General features: G+C 41.3%; 1 protein-coding gene across 1 annotated transcript; it reads left to right on the top strand.

Moving 5' to 3' along the window:
• Positions 1-3,972: 3,972 nt before the first annotated feature.
• CMPK2 (cytidine/uridine monophosphate kinase 2) lies at positions 3,973-12,242 on the top strand. Its single transcript, XM_030236444.2, has 5 exons — positions 3,973-4,396; positions 4,736-4,850; positions 5,668-5,869; positions 6,987-7,220; positions 10,840-12,242. Exons 1-5 carry the CDS (start codon positions 4,301-4,303, stop codon positions 10,958-10,960), a joined length of 768 nt encoding a protein of 255 aa, XP_030092304.2. The 5' UTR covers positions 3,973-4,300; the 3' UTR covers positions 10,961-12,242.
• The last annotated feature ends 1,399 nt before the right edge of the window (positions 12,243-13,641 follow it).

The raw sequence follows: 13,641 nt of genomic DNA, 5'->3' as shown, positions 1-13,641 counted from the left end.
ATATACAATCCCAACAGCATCAAGGACATTCACATTTTACATCCCAAACTGTCTTAGCTCACAGGCTCTATGGTGAGACCTTCAAGAAAACACAAATGTACATTTTTATGCACAAGATTTTAATCTACAGGAAATATTGGAAGCAAAAGCTGTAATGAAATTGTCTGTCCTGATGCCTTCTGGAAGAACCTCAGAAAAGCAAGCATAAATATTCTTTGAAAATTCTAGGAAGTAGGATTTCTTCCTCTAGCTTCCTACAGAAGCCATCTTACAGTGGCATGATGGAGTCTCAAGTCTGTTTTCCAAATCTGTATCTAAAAACCCCTTAAAGATTAATATAATTTTTCAAAAATTACTGAGTAATGTTATTAATGGTGCACTAGATAATAAATAAGTACACAACTAGCATGGAAGAATCCAAATGGATAAACATAGATAATGCTCTTGTGCCTAGTTGCTAGGAAAGCAAAACCTTGAAAACAACTATATAATATTTATTGAAATAATCTAATTTTATATTTGAAATAAATGTATTGTTTTCTCCAGAGTGGCCATTTGGCAGTTCCAGTCAAACAGTATTTTGCTAGGCAAACCAAACTACTGATAGAAACCAGTAACATAAAAAAGGTTAAAGGAGGAGTCATATCATGTCACCTGGGAGCACCAAAAACAGTCCAAGGACAACCAAGCAGCTCATGCAAATCATGCAATGTCAGATGCAATTTTAGCATTTGGTAAATGCCTTACTTCTTGCTCTAGTTTCATCTGGAAACTATCTCTTTCTCATTGCATCTGCAGCACTATAAATGCAAATCTGTCAAGGACCTTGTCCTTGAAGTGACTCAGCTCTCCTTGGAATGAAAAAATCCAAGGGGAAATTACCAAACAGAAAGCTCAAACCCACATGCAATTAAGTTATGAAAGACATATGAAACACAATATGAATATAGATACAGATTAGGCACATTTGAAAGAAGTACACCATGGGCCCTTAATAGTGCCTATGGGATTTCCCATTTAGGAAGTATTAAAAAGATGGTTTGTATGATCTAGGAAAAGATCAGGGAGGGATCTAAAGGATCATCAGATCCTTTCTTGACAAAAGTATGTTGAGAGAAGGACACTTCTGTGTCCTTTCTGTAGCCTTCCCCAAACATCTGACAGTGGCCACTGTCATGGGCAGAAGAGGAATCTCTCTTGGCCTGACACTGTACTGACTTCTGTGTTCTTATGGTCTTATCCCCAGATCTTTTTCTTTACTGGAGGGCCCTCTATAGATATTCTTTAAAGTATATATCCTCTAAAGTATATTCTGCATTAAAAGAGCAGTTTTATTTGTGTGTATTCTGTGTACCCATACATTTTATGGGCCTTTGACTTAAGTTTTTCATGCCTGTGTATCAGACAGCTGTTTACAGGACTGTACACTTAGATATATTTTTAAGTTACAGGCTAATGAATTTCCATGGTTTGGTTTTGTTTTTTTTTCTCTTTTTACACTTTGTGTGGAATAAAATTTTTTGAATATTCATGTGGCCATATATTCAATATTTCTTGTTGTCTCTGTATCTCATCCCTATAGCTCTATGTACGCACAGTGGACACTCAAAGATGTAAAAATGCTCCTGTTTTGTACATAATTAGCACATTTGTTCTTCAACATTGTTTCATATTATACAGATGACAAAATTATAAAGGTCCTTGTAAAGAGGCTGAAAAAGTCATACTGTCTCCACTGATTTTAAATACAACAAAACACCTTGGGTATAAAAAGACAACTCTCTTTTCCTATACTTTTACTGGAATCCTGAAAGAGGGTACTTTAAAGTAATTAGGCAGGAGAACAGGCATCACATGCCCATTATGAATGATCTCATAAGCATATTATAAATGAAGGAATCACCACCAGCTTGGCTCAGGAATGGTTGTGATAAGGTTATATAAAAGCAGAGAGATGGGAAAAAGGAAAAGAGAAAATGAAAGTAAATGCTTTCCATTTGTTCAGCCAGCTTTACAAGCACTTTTGAAATGAAACTTGGCTACAAGTCAGTTGGACCTCAAGTAAACAAATGAACAGAAAAGTGACAGGTAAGTTTCAGTATAGATAAAGGGGAGGCAGTGCAGATGCAAGAGTCACTGAAACCTTGTGTACCTGATGCTGAGCTCAGCAGTGGCATTTGTGCTCAGAAAGGACAATTAGTCACTGTTGCTTCTCCTCTGAAATCAATAGCTCTGCAGAAGGCAGCACAGAAAAAAGTCAACTTAAAGCTTACTATCACCCAGAAACAAGGTAGATTGCGTTACTCTCCTGGTCTGTGAAACTTTGGTAAGTGTAACCAAACCCTGACTAGCGGTCCAGTTCAGGTCTCCACATCTTGGCAGGACCTTACAGTTAAAGAAGTTGTCCTTGTTTCTAACTGATCAAGGGGATGAAGCAGCTGCCTAACCAAGGGATAGAGGCTGTCATTTCTGACATGAAAAATCTGAAGGGGAAATCTCTGTGATCTTTAAAAAGTCCTGTAGGTAATAAATAAACGGAATGCTGAACTGTTATTCACCAAAATCAGTAATATTATCAGAAGGGGCACTTGTTGAAATAAGGATGTGAGTTTAAAACTTATAAAATTTTTATGCAACAGTAGCATTGGTGGAATTGAAGACCACAGGGGTTTGTGGAGGTAGATTGTATCACATTTAGCCAACTACAAGGGTCCACAACAGGTGCTGAAAGAGGAGGATGTACTGTTAAACATTCCTAATTCAGTGTGGAGGCTAGAAGAGCACAAGGTCTAGGAGACGGGACCACGGATAAGCCAGGCATGTACAGCATGTCATTCTGCCAGACAAAATATTGGCTGAGAAGAGCCCCTACTCTTAATCAGTGCATATTATTATGGTCTTAAAACTATCTGTTGGCTTCCTGTAAAATGAACCATGTTTTGCCCTGTGTCTTCTGGAATACATACCCATGTGTTTGAGGCATGTGGAATGGTGCCGGAGTTCTCAGGTATGAAACAACCTTAAAAAGAACCAAATGAATTTTGGTTCATGATGCTGGGACTGTATTGAAGAGCTTCCAAGGCTATGCTCCCAGTTGTGGCTCTGGCCCAGACTTCCATTATCTTCTTTGGGATGGGCAGTTTCCTACTAGTACAGATGATTTGCAACTGGCACTGCCTACCAGCTGCTCCCCTCTCCCTGCAGTTACACTAACTAAAAGGTATTTGTGCAGGCATTTGAGATGACCAGAGGAAGACAGGTTTCTAAGGAATTTCTTGTAGAGTCTAATAGTTCAAAAAACATGTCAGAAGTTTAACTTCAGATATCTCTGGCAATTCTCCAACTATTGAAAAAGAGGAGTTTTATAAAGAGATGCAGGTTCTTCAACAATTTAAGTTACATCTTCTGAAAACTCAAAAACTACATTTTAGGCAATATTACTCACAGCAGCTGTCATGAGACTAAGTCTGTGCTATTGCTATTTGTTCCAAGTATTCCAGGTTCCTACATTTGAGCTGATGAAAGCTGAAATTGGCCATTGCAAAATTGCTTGGAAAATGTAAACAGGCTTTTAAAAGTCCAGTTTACTCCCCAAATTATTTGTGTCTGTTGGAATCATTATAAAGGCACTGAATTACCAAATAATGGGGTCAAGTTACTGATATGCCTGCTTGGGCACTGGAACATAACAAAGTAGTTCAGTTTGGGTTAGGACTTGTTTGTCATTTTGGGCCAGTCCTAAGCAGTGGAGCATATTTTGCAATTCTATTTTTTTTTTTTTTTTTTTTTTTTTTTTTTTTTAAGAAGACCGCCGGGATTCAGCCACGAGAGCCCGTGGGAATGCGACCCTTTGTTGCTGGCGGGCGGCCAGGCCAGATCCCGAGGCTGGGACCTTACATCCCGTGATTGCTGGCATCCGTCCGCGCACAGACACATTCCCCGCGGGACCGAACCCGTTCAACCCGGTGCCAGTGACGCGGGGCGGGGAAGGCAGAAGGGCGTTCCGAGGAGCTGTCCCTTGCTCCGCGCTGCTTCCCGCAAACCAGCGCTTCCCGGACGGCCGGGCCAGTTTCGTTTCCCGCTGGCTCCTCCTCCGCCTCCGCCCGCCCCTCGCTGTGCTGCTGGTCCGGTTCTGGGCTCCCGGCTCTCTGCCCCCGGCTCTCTGCTCCTGGCTCTCGGCTCGTTACTCCCGGCTCCCGGCTCGCTGCCCCCGGCTCCCGGCTCGCTGCCCCCGGCTCCCGGCTCGCTGCCCCCGGCTCTCTGCTCTCTGCTCTCGGCTCGCTGCTCCCGGCTCCCGGCGATGCTGGGGCGCTGCGCCCCGGGCTCCCCGCGCCCCCGGCCCGTGGTCCGCGCCCTGCCGCCCTCCGCCAGCGCCCTCCGCCAGCGCCTGCGCCAGGTCAGCCCGGCGGGCGCGGAGCCCGCGTTTGGCTCTCCAGCGCCGTGGGGCGGGCGGGTTGCCCCGAAACGCGGGGGGTAATCGTTTCAAACGAAGGTAGGGCAGGTTCTGACCAGATGTAAAGGAGAAGTTTTTTACGATGAGGGTGGTGAAACACTGGCATAGGTTGTCCAGAGAGGTGATGGATGTTCCATCTCTTGAAACATGCCAGGTCAGGTTGACAGGGGTCTAAGAGACCTGATCTAGTTTAGGATGGTCCAGTGCATCGCATGGGGGTTGGACTAGATGGTCTTTAAAGGTCCCTTCCGACCCAACACATTCTGTGATCTCTCCTTTCAGTGTGCAGAACGGATCCCAGAGGCTGAAGCAGTACTCGACCTGCTGGAGAAATGCCCAGAGCACCAAAAAAAGGGAGGTTTTCCCGTCATAGTTTTTGAGGGGCTGGATGCCACAGGTAAGAGCAATGTGTGGTTGAAGAGCCACATATAAGAAATTGTTCAAAGGAGCAACTGCTATGTTTTTTATTAGGCATAAGGCTTTAAAATAAAATTTAAAAAATCTCGGAAACCTGTGACAGATATGGAATTAATAATTGCAAATGCCAGTCTGTCTTCTCTTACTTGTAAAAGATTAGTCTTTACTAATTTACATTCAGTGGTTTAATTCCTTACCTATGCAAATGAAAGAATACAGAGTGGAGTACTGAAAATTAAGTTTCTTGTGCAGATGATGAAACATACTTTTACTGGAGAGTTTTCAAATAAATAACTAAACTAGTGGTAGTCTGGAGAATTGTCAGCAGTTTGTCTAAGAGAGAAATATTACTTGCTTCTGACTAACCTTGTTTTCTGACTTTGTCAGTTAAAGAGAGCTAAAAATCCTCCTTCCTAAAAAGAAGGAACTGGATGACCAGCATTCACATAAATTGCAACCGAGAAAAATATTATAAATGAATGGATAGGGAAATTGCCATAAATATATAGAGAAATTGCCATGCACCTAATGCATTTAAGGGAATGAAAACTGAAAGCTGGCTAAAGGAAGGGTTGGAAGAGTAATAATTCCCAGAGAGCAGGAAGAGGAGTAATAATTCCTGCCACCAGACAGAATCATTTTCCACTGCAAACCTTATGACAAGATGCTCAGGTTACATATTTAGATGTCAGAACCTGCACTCCACATGAACAGACAGGAGCGTTTTTCAGTTTTTAAAACTCAGATGTATCTGGTAAATAATATAATGAATGTTTCCTTCTGTAAATGAAATGCAGGCAAAACCACAGTGACCCAGGCTGTTAAGGACGCCCTGAATGGCATTCTGCTGCGGTCCCCACCAGCCTGCATCAGCCACTGGAGGACTGTATTTGATGATGAGCAAACACCCATTAAACGAGCATTTTATGCTGCGGGCAACTACATTCTGGCTTCAGAGATAGCGAAAGCATCCACTCAGGCACCTGTGATCATAGACAGGTTTGTGTGTTTAAGAAGCCCTCTTATATCAGTGCCATCATACAGTTCAGTGTTACAGGCAGTCAGTGATGGTCTATGTGTTTCTTCAGGGGTTTTGTTTTGGGGTTTTTGTAGTTTGTTTAGGGGCTTTTTGGAAGCACTCTGCAGAGAGACAGATAAATATTGTATCTTTTAAAGAGTAACTCTTGTGATAACAGTAAAATAGGGAACTTCAATCAGTGTAATGCTCATAACTAGCTTTAGGACACATGAAAATTGTTACATCTTCAGTTAGGAATAGTGAAGGCACAGACTGTGCATCCTGACCTAAACCAGGGCATTGTGACAAACCAAAGGAGACCTGTCTCTAAGGTGTGTCTCATATAGGGGTGGATTGGAATGACTGAGTTTTAGGTAGACTTACTCTTTGTGAATTTAAACACAGATATATACTTCCTACTTTTTTTTTTGGGGGGGGTTGTGTTTTTTCTGGTTTTCACTAACTGTAGGCAGCTTTCATTATTACTGTTCATAAAAAAATCTAGATGTACTTTGAACCCTCTAGCTTATTTCAGTAGGTGTACTGTAACCTCCAGCTACAGAACACACAGACACACATGCACACATTGTTTGCCTGTGAGCGCTGTTTTCAACCAGCCCCAAATCCACTGAAATCTTTCAAACGCAGTGCCTTGTAGTAGGGAGAATGTTAAATGCAAGTGAAATTAGTAACATTAGTAATGCCTGTGTTCATTCACATGTTTGTGAAGACTTCATGTTCTCTACCAAATCTATTGCATTAAGTAGGATGGGAACCACAAAAAAGGGGACTCAGAGTAAAGGATTTTGAGATATATTGTAACTCTTCTTTGACCTGTCTCAATATATGAGGAGACTGTCTTTTGTTATGAGTATCTGAAACAGTCTCTGCATAATGTTGTAATTAACAGTTCACATTAGCTCTGAATAGTGCACTGACTATTATTATTGTTAAGAAATAACGGGTAGCAGAGAACTGTTATTTGGATTTCCCTTCAAAGCCATGGTGTCACCTATCTCATCATTAGTGACTTGTTATAATGCTGTCTCCTATATTACTGAAGAATTTCTCTCCCTCCATTTTGTATTTTCCTGACAGATACTGGCACAGCACAGCTGCCTACGCAATTGCCACTGAAACAAGTGGGGAAGTCCAGGATCTTCCACCAGCTCAAGACGAGGTGTATCAGTGGCCTGAAGATCTGCTTAAACCTGATCTTGTTCTTCTCCTGACTGTTGACCCTGAAGAACGAGTCCGGAGACTTCAGCATCGAGGGCTGGAGAAAACAAAGGAGGAAGCTGAGTTGGAAGCTAACAGCTCGTTTCGCCAAAGGTAATTCCTTTAATGGGGAATAAGAGGCTGGAGGCAATCTTGGCTCCTGTGGGATCAATAACAAATGTGCCTCTCACATTATTGCTACAAGAATTTCCACAAGAATTTCCTTTGTGTAAGCTTTTGTTTGGTTTTTGGTTTTTTTTGGAAAGACTGCATGGCTGTCAGGGAGGGTAAATTCTCTCACTTCTAACTGAAAGTGTTTGAAAGATGCAGATGTATAATTTAATTGTAAAGGAGCTTTGAGTTAAAATACTTCTATTTTGCTTTGCTGCTTTTTTTTTATTTTGCTTTGCTGCTTTTATCTTTCTCAGTGAGGTCATGAAGGAGATGGACTTAAGAGTTCTGGTACTGGGAGGCAAGAAGCTGAAACACACAGCTTCCCCAGGAATTTCTGGAATTGAGCTCCAGATTAAGAGAATAAAATTTAAACATCCTCTTGTAGATGTCTTTAGTTGTACAAAGTGTTTCAGGTACCAGTATAGTCAATATATTCAATGAAGCCTTCAAAGTGATTTATCTCACCACTCGTTTGGAGCTCAGTGATCTAAGCTTAAGTATTTAAAGCCTTTTGATATGAGATATGATGCAGCACCTGTGGAAGACTTCCTGGGCTAGGAAGCTAAATGAGATAGTCCAGAGCATCTCAAGCATTAATATAAGCAACTGAATGGCACCCTAGGTATCCTGCTTCAGGGTGTGCTGAGTTGCTGTCTAGGCTCTGCCAAATGTATTGATCAGATCATCTTTGTCTAAGGTAGAAACTCAAATACCCAGTGTTCATGCAGACACCTCAGCAGAGACACTGAATATTGGTTTCCATATCTACAAGCAAGGCTGAAATCTTCCTTTAGGATTTTAAATTTCTAGTGATAGTGTACCTTCAAAATATTGTAGAATCAAAAGTGGCTATAATTTGTAAAGCCAAAGTGGCTTTACAAAGGGGAGATTTTGCTTGACAAATTCAACATTGGTGAATGGAGCAGAGCAACTGATGACATCTGCCTTGGACTTCTGCAAAGTCCAGTTTGATGGTGTCTCACATGACATCCTCATCTTCAGATTGGAGAGACATGGATTTGATCAGTGAACCATTCAATGAATGAAGAATTGGCTGGATGGCAGCACACAAAGGGTTGTGGGCAATGGCTTATTGTCCATATCGTATACGATGGCAAGTGGTGTCCCCTAGAATCGCTGCTGGGGCTGATACTATTCAGCATCTTTTTGCTGACATGGACAGTGGAAGTGAGTGCACCCTCAGCAGCTTTGCTGACAAGACCAAGCTGTGTGGTGCAGTGGACATACTGGAGGGAAGGGATGCCATTCAGAGGAACCTGGACAGGCCTGAGAGATGGGCCTGTGTAAACCTCATGAAATTCAACAAAGGAAAGTACAGTGTCCTACACCTGGGTTGTGGCCATCCCGAGCACTTCTACAGGTTGGATGGAGAAGTGACTGAGAGTGTCCTACAGAGAATGACTGTGATGGTTGATTCTCGGGACTCTAGCTGGTCAGAGTGACCATGAGATAAGTTTGAACGTCTCTTTTCCCAGCCCAGCGGTCGAAGAAGGAGTCAGAACTCTTCAGTTCTTGGTCTCAAAGTTGTTTATTGTATTTTATCTATAAAATTGTTTTCTCTGTCCTGCTGAGGTCCACTCACCAAGACAGTCAGAGGCACTCTGCCTCCTCCGGGCAGTGTTATCTTTTTATACTAAAAACTATGTGTACAATATTTACAGTTATTTTCCAATACCTATCACCTATGTTAGACAGTGAGCTTCTTCTCTAAACCAATCTAAAAGTGCCAATATCACAGCAGAAGATGGAGGCCAAGAAGAAGAAGGAGAAGGAGAAAGCCCATCTTCCCCCCTGAACCCCATGCTAAAAACCCCAAAAATCTATTTTTCACCCTATAAGTTCACTGTCAGTGAACTTTTCTATAAGTTCACTGTCATTCTACTTAAACTTTTGTGGCGTGTAATTCTTCATGTAACATTGGTAATTGTTTTTTCCAAGGACTAAATCAAAGGCACAGGCATCTTAGGCTCTGTGCCAAGGTCTCTGAGCCCCTTGGCAGGGGCTCGAGTCCTCCAGGGCAGCCAGAGGAATTTCCTGGGTTCTGACAGTTGATGAAAAACTCATCATGAGCTGGCAATGTGCACTCACAGCCCAGAATGCCACCTGTGCCCTGGGCTCTGTGCATCATGGCCAGCAGGTTGAAGGAGGGGATTCTCCTCCTATACATTGCTCTTGTGAGACCCCACCTGGAGTGCTGAGTCCAGATTTGGTGTCCCCAACATAAGAAGGACATGGAACTGTTGGAGCAAGCTCAGAGGAGGATCACAAAATTGATAAGAGAACTGGAGCACCTCTTCTACAAAGAGCCTGAGGAAGGGGGCCTGTTCAGCCTGGAAAAGAGAAGGTTGAGTGGACACCTCATAGCAACCTCCCAGTATCTGAAGGGGCCTACAGGGAAGCCAGAAGAGGGACTCTTCATCAGGAACTGTAGTGATAGGACAAGGAGTAATGGATACAGATGGAAAGAAGGAAAATTTAGGTTAGCTATTAGGAAGAAATTTTTAACTATGGGTGTGGTGATCTACTGAAAAAAGTTGCCCAGAGATGCTTTGATGCCCCAACTCTGTCAGTGGTCAGTGTCAGGTTGCATAAGGCTTTAAGCAACCTGGTCTGGTGGGAGGTATCCCTGCCCATGGTAGGGGGATTGGGACTAGATGATCTTTAAGGTCCATTCCAGCCCCTTAACATTCTATGATTCTGTGATTCCTTAATTTTGACAGAAATTCTGTGTGGACACATACCTCATATAGAGTGACCTGCAGAGGGATGAGTTAGCTAGGGAACAGACTACCATTTAAGCATCTTTTACATATAAATCCTGTTACTGCCTATTCATTATGCAGTAACAGGATTAAAATGTTTATTATGTCAATCTGAATATGAGGACATCCAGAATCTTCCTTGATTTGTCTTGTGACTTCTGTCCTGAATGGCATTATGGGAACATAGACAATAATATTCACATCCACATTCACGCCCTCAAAGGCACAATGTGGGAGGGTTCTGATTTATGCTTATAGCCTAAGTGAGGAGGTTTTCATCCTGTATTTTATCCTGTTATTCAGCTGGTTAGTTAATCAGAGGAAGGAGTTGAATGATATGTCAACTCTGTAATCTAGTGAGTGAAAGCTGAGATCCGTCAACGAGCACAATACACAATGCAATGCCATATAGTTCAGAGATACCTTAGCAGAAACGGAAAAAAAATTAATCCAGGGGCTAGAAGCAGACTTCCACTCTACTGATATGCCAAACTGTATCCAGTGATAAGCTGTAAGAAAGAAATACTTTATGCCATGTCTTGTTAATATGGCTGGAGCTCTGGGGAATCAATGTCGAGGAAACTACTTGGTTTGAGATTTACATTGTAATAGTTACTAATGGTTTATTGCTCTTTGCTGGAGATTTCACTCTTAGCTTCATATTAGATTTTCTGTTCTCTGTCTCTGCAGTGTGAGCGCTGTCTTCTGAGACTGATGACTAATTTCATTTCATATCCCTGCATTTTGAAGTTTAATTTCTCTTGTTTTGTTTTTAGAGTTGAAGAGTCTTACAGAAGAATGGTGAATCCTGCATGCCAAGAGGTTGATGCCAGCCCCTCCAAAGAAGAGGTTCTCAAGACTGTTCTACAACTAATTAGGAAACACTTTGCTTTTTGAAAGCAACTTTTGTGTAGTAGCACTTAAAAGATACTTTGAATACCCCACTATTTTGGTACCTGCAAAACACAGTGATGTGTTTTGTCTCAAAGAAATACTGAATACGGTTTTATTCTGTCAACAGTAATCTGTGCAGGTTATCTGTTTTGTGGTTGCTACTCTACTTTTCTGTATAAGGCAAAATGCTGTTCACATCATTCAGCATTGTTTGTAAAGAAACAGGCATACTACAGTCATGCATGAAGTGCCTCAGAGTGCTTTCTGACACCAGGACATTTTGAGATGCTATCATGTTGCATCTTCATCACCAGGAGAACCTATTCCCCAACCCATTGTGTACCAAAATTTACTGCACTGCATCAGGAGCATTAGCTGCCCAAGGAGAGGCTGAAATATCATCAGCACTAAAACCATAAAATGATTATAACATTTAGGAGCAGAAAATCCAGTGCCCAGTGTTAAGGTTTTTTATGGAATAGAGGATGAGCAGCTGTTGCTGTGATGGGCACTGGAAAAAAAAGTGTTGTAAATGAGTGCCAGTAAACCAAGGGCTCTAAGTAATAAAGTCCAAGCCTGTTTATATATTCTAATGAAAAATCAGTTATTTTCAGAGGGAACCCAGACAATGCCAGCAAATGAGAAACAGAGACCTGAGGAGAATCCGAAACTAAAAACTTATAAATGATCACTAAAATATTTTTTACAAAACTTTTTCTTTATCCTATTAATATTTGTTAATGAGAACTAGTATTCTTTTGAGAGAATGTGAAATAAAAAACCACAGAGATTCTGAGCAGTGGGAATGATTGCACTTTTTCAGTTCATCTTTTTTTCTTGTGTGGGTGTTCAAACAGGTTGAATGTGACTGCAGACTACATCAAGACTTCAGATCTGCTTATTTTTTAAGCTTTTTAAAAAGCTTATTTTTGTGTACATTAGTTTAACTATTGTTACTCCTAAGTGTGAAACTAAACATATGGATAAGCCTTTGTGAGGTCAGAGATAAGGCCGCAGTTCCAGAAAAAAAAGTCTTAAAATGTAAATTTGATTTAAAACACTTTAACTTACTTTCCTGTTTTAAGCAAATGCAACTACCAATGAATCTGTCTTCTAAATAATAATATACTCAGTACTGTAGTTCCTATGTCCAGTCTGTATATACAAGGTGATAGAAAGAAAAACTTCTAAAATTATATTTTAATTATGCACTGTTTAATGGTTTTGATTATGTTATTAATATATAATTTACACAGTCTATAAATTTATAAATTCTAGAAATAGATACTGTTTTGGTTCATATATTATTTTTATTTCAGCAGCCTTTGGATTTGTTATACATGCAGACTGAAAATGCATACTTGTAGATGCCTCAATTATTTTAGAAATTATAAAGCATTCAGGTACTCAGTCCTGGATAGAGGAAATTCTTATATGGAAGACACTACTGCATATGAATGATCAGGGTGCAAATATATGCCTGTCCTAAATATTGTGTAGCCTTAGCTTGTCCAGGTAAAAGATCACTCATCCTGAGAAACTCCACTTTCCTTTTCTCCTTACACAGACTTACACATGAAGCCAGACTTTCTGGGTTTTGATGCTGGGTTCTTAGAAGTTTAGGTTCATATTTGAAATAGTGCAATTAATATATATCTGCAAAAATTGACATCAGACATTATCAATTGCACACATGCAGAATATATTAATAGTCTAAATTTTTCTATAACCCAAAGCTACTGATGCAGACCTGGAGAACAGCAAAGCAAGGCAGATAAAACAAACATTCCCTTTCTCAAATCCTTGTTAGAATTAAAGGTCTGCAAGTAGCTCTGTGCTGCTGTGTTAATGTGCAGACCCACTCCCATGCTTCCCATTTCTGTGGCATTTCTGCCAGGTTTTTGTCTATAGTGTCTAAAAAGACTGCACTTCATTTACATTTAGGACAAACCACAGAATCAAAAAAAAAAAGGCTTAGGTTAGAAGGGACATTAAGGATCATCTGTTTCCAAACCTCCTGCTGTGGATTGGGATACCACCCACGAGATCAGGTTTCTCAGGGTTCCATTAAATCTGGACTTGAACACAACCAGGGATGAGCCATCCTCAGCTTCTCTGGGCAACCTGTTTCAGTGCTTCAACGGTCACACAGAAAAGAATTTATTCCAATTATCTAATCTAAATCTCCCCTCTTTTAGGTTAAAACTATTTTGCCTTGTCCTGTCACTATCTGCCCATGTGAAAAGTCTTCCTCTTGTTTAAAAGATCCTTTTAGGTACTGGAGGCTGTTTTAAGGTCTCCCCAAAGCATTCACTTCTCCAGGCTGAACAGCCCCAGCTCTCTCAGCCTGCCTTTGTAGGAGAGGTGCTCCAGCCCTCTGATCTCATTTGTGGCCTCCTCTGGACCCACAGAGATGTTCAAATGTGAGGTTTGTCAATGACTCCTGGCACACAGGCAGGTCTGGGAGCAGGAATACACAAATGGCCATCCTGCACCCAGCAAGAGCATCACCTGGGTTAGAAACTGACAGAAGCTTTTGCTGGACAGTTTGATGACCACGAGAGGTCAGGATTTTAATGTTTCAGTGTTTGAAAGACCTGCAATCTCCCAATCTTTCCATGCAGATTCAGAAGTTGGTTCCTGGGCATGTGAATGTTTTTCTGCAACTTTGAGGGTTTAAGACA

This window comes from Serinus canaria, chromosome 3, assembly GCF_022539315.1.
Source record: "Serinus canaria isolate serCan28SL12 chromosome 3, serCan2020, whole genome shotgun sequence".
NCBI classification, from domain to species: Eukaryota; Metazoa; Chordata; class Aves; order Passeriformes; family Fringillidae; genus Serinus; species Serinus canaria.
The sequence above is the reverse complement of the archived record's forward strand: the minus strand, read 5'-3'. Positions and strand labels throughout refer to the sequence as shown.

Bases quoted from the DNA above. Each gene is read 5' to 3' on its own strand.
- CMPK2 (XM_030236444.2), top strand. From the start codon at position 4,301: ATGCTGGGGCGCTGCGCCCCGGGCTCCCCGCGCCCCCGGCCCGTGGTC. The intron at 5,870-6,986 runs GTTTGTGTGTTT...TTTTCCTGACAG, and splicing joins GCACCTGTGATCATAGACAG to ATACTGGCACAGCACAGCTG. The intron at 7,221-10,839 runs GTAATTCCTTTA...TTTTGTTTTTAG, and splicing joins AACAGCTCGTTTCGCCAAAG to AGTTGAAGAGTCTTACAGAA.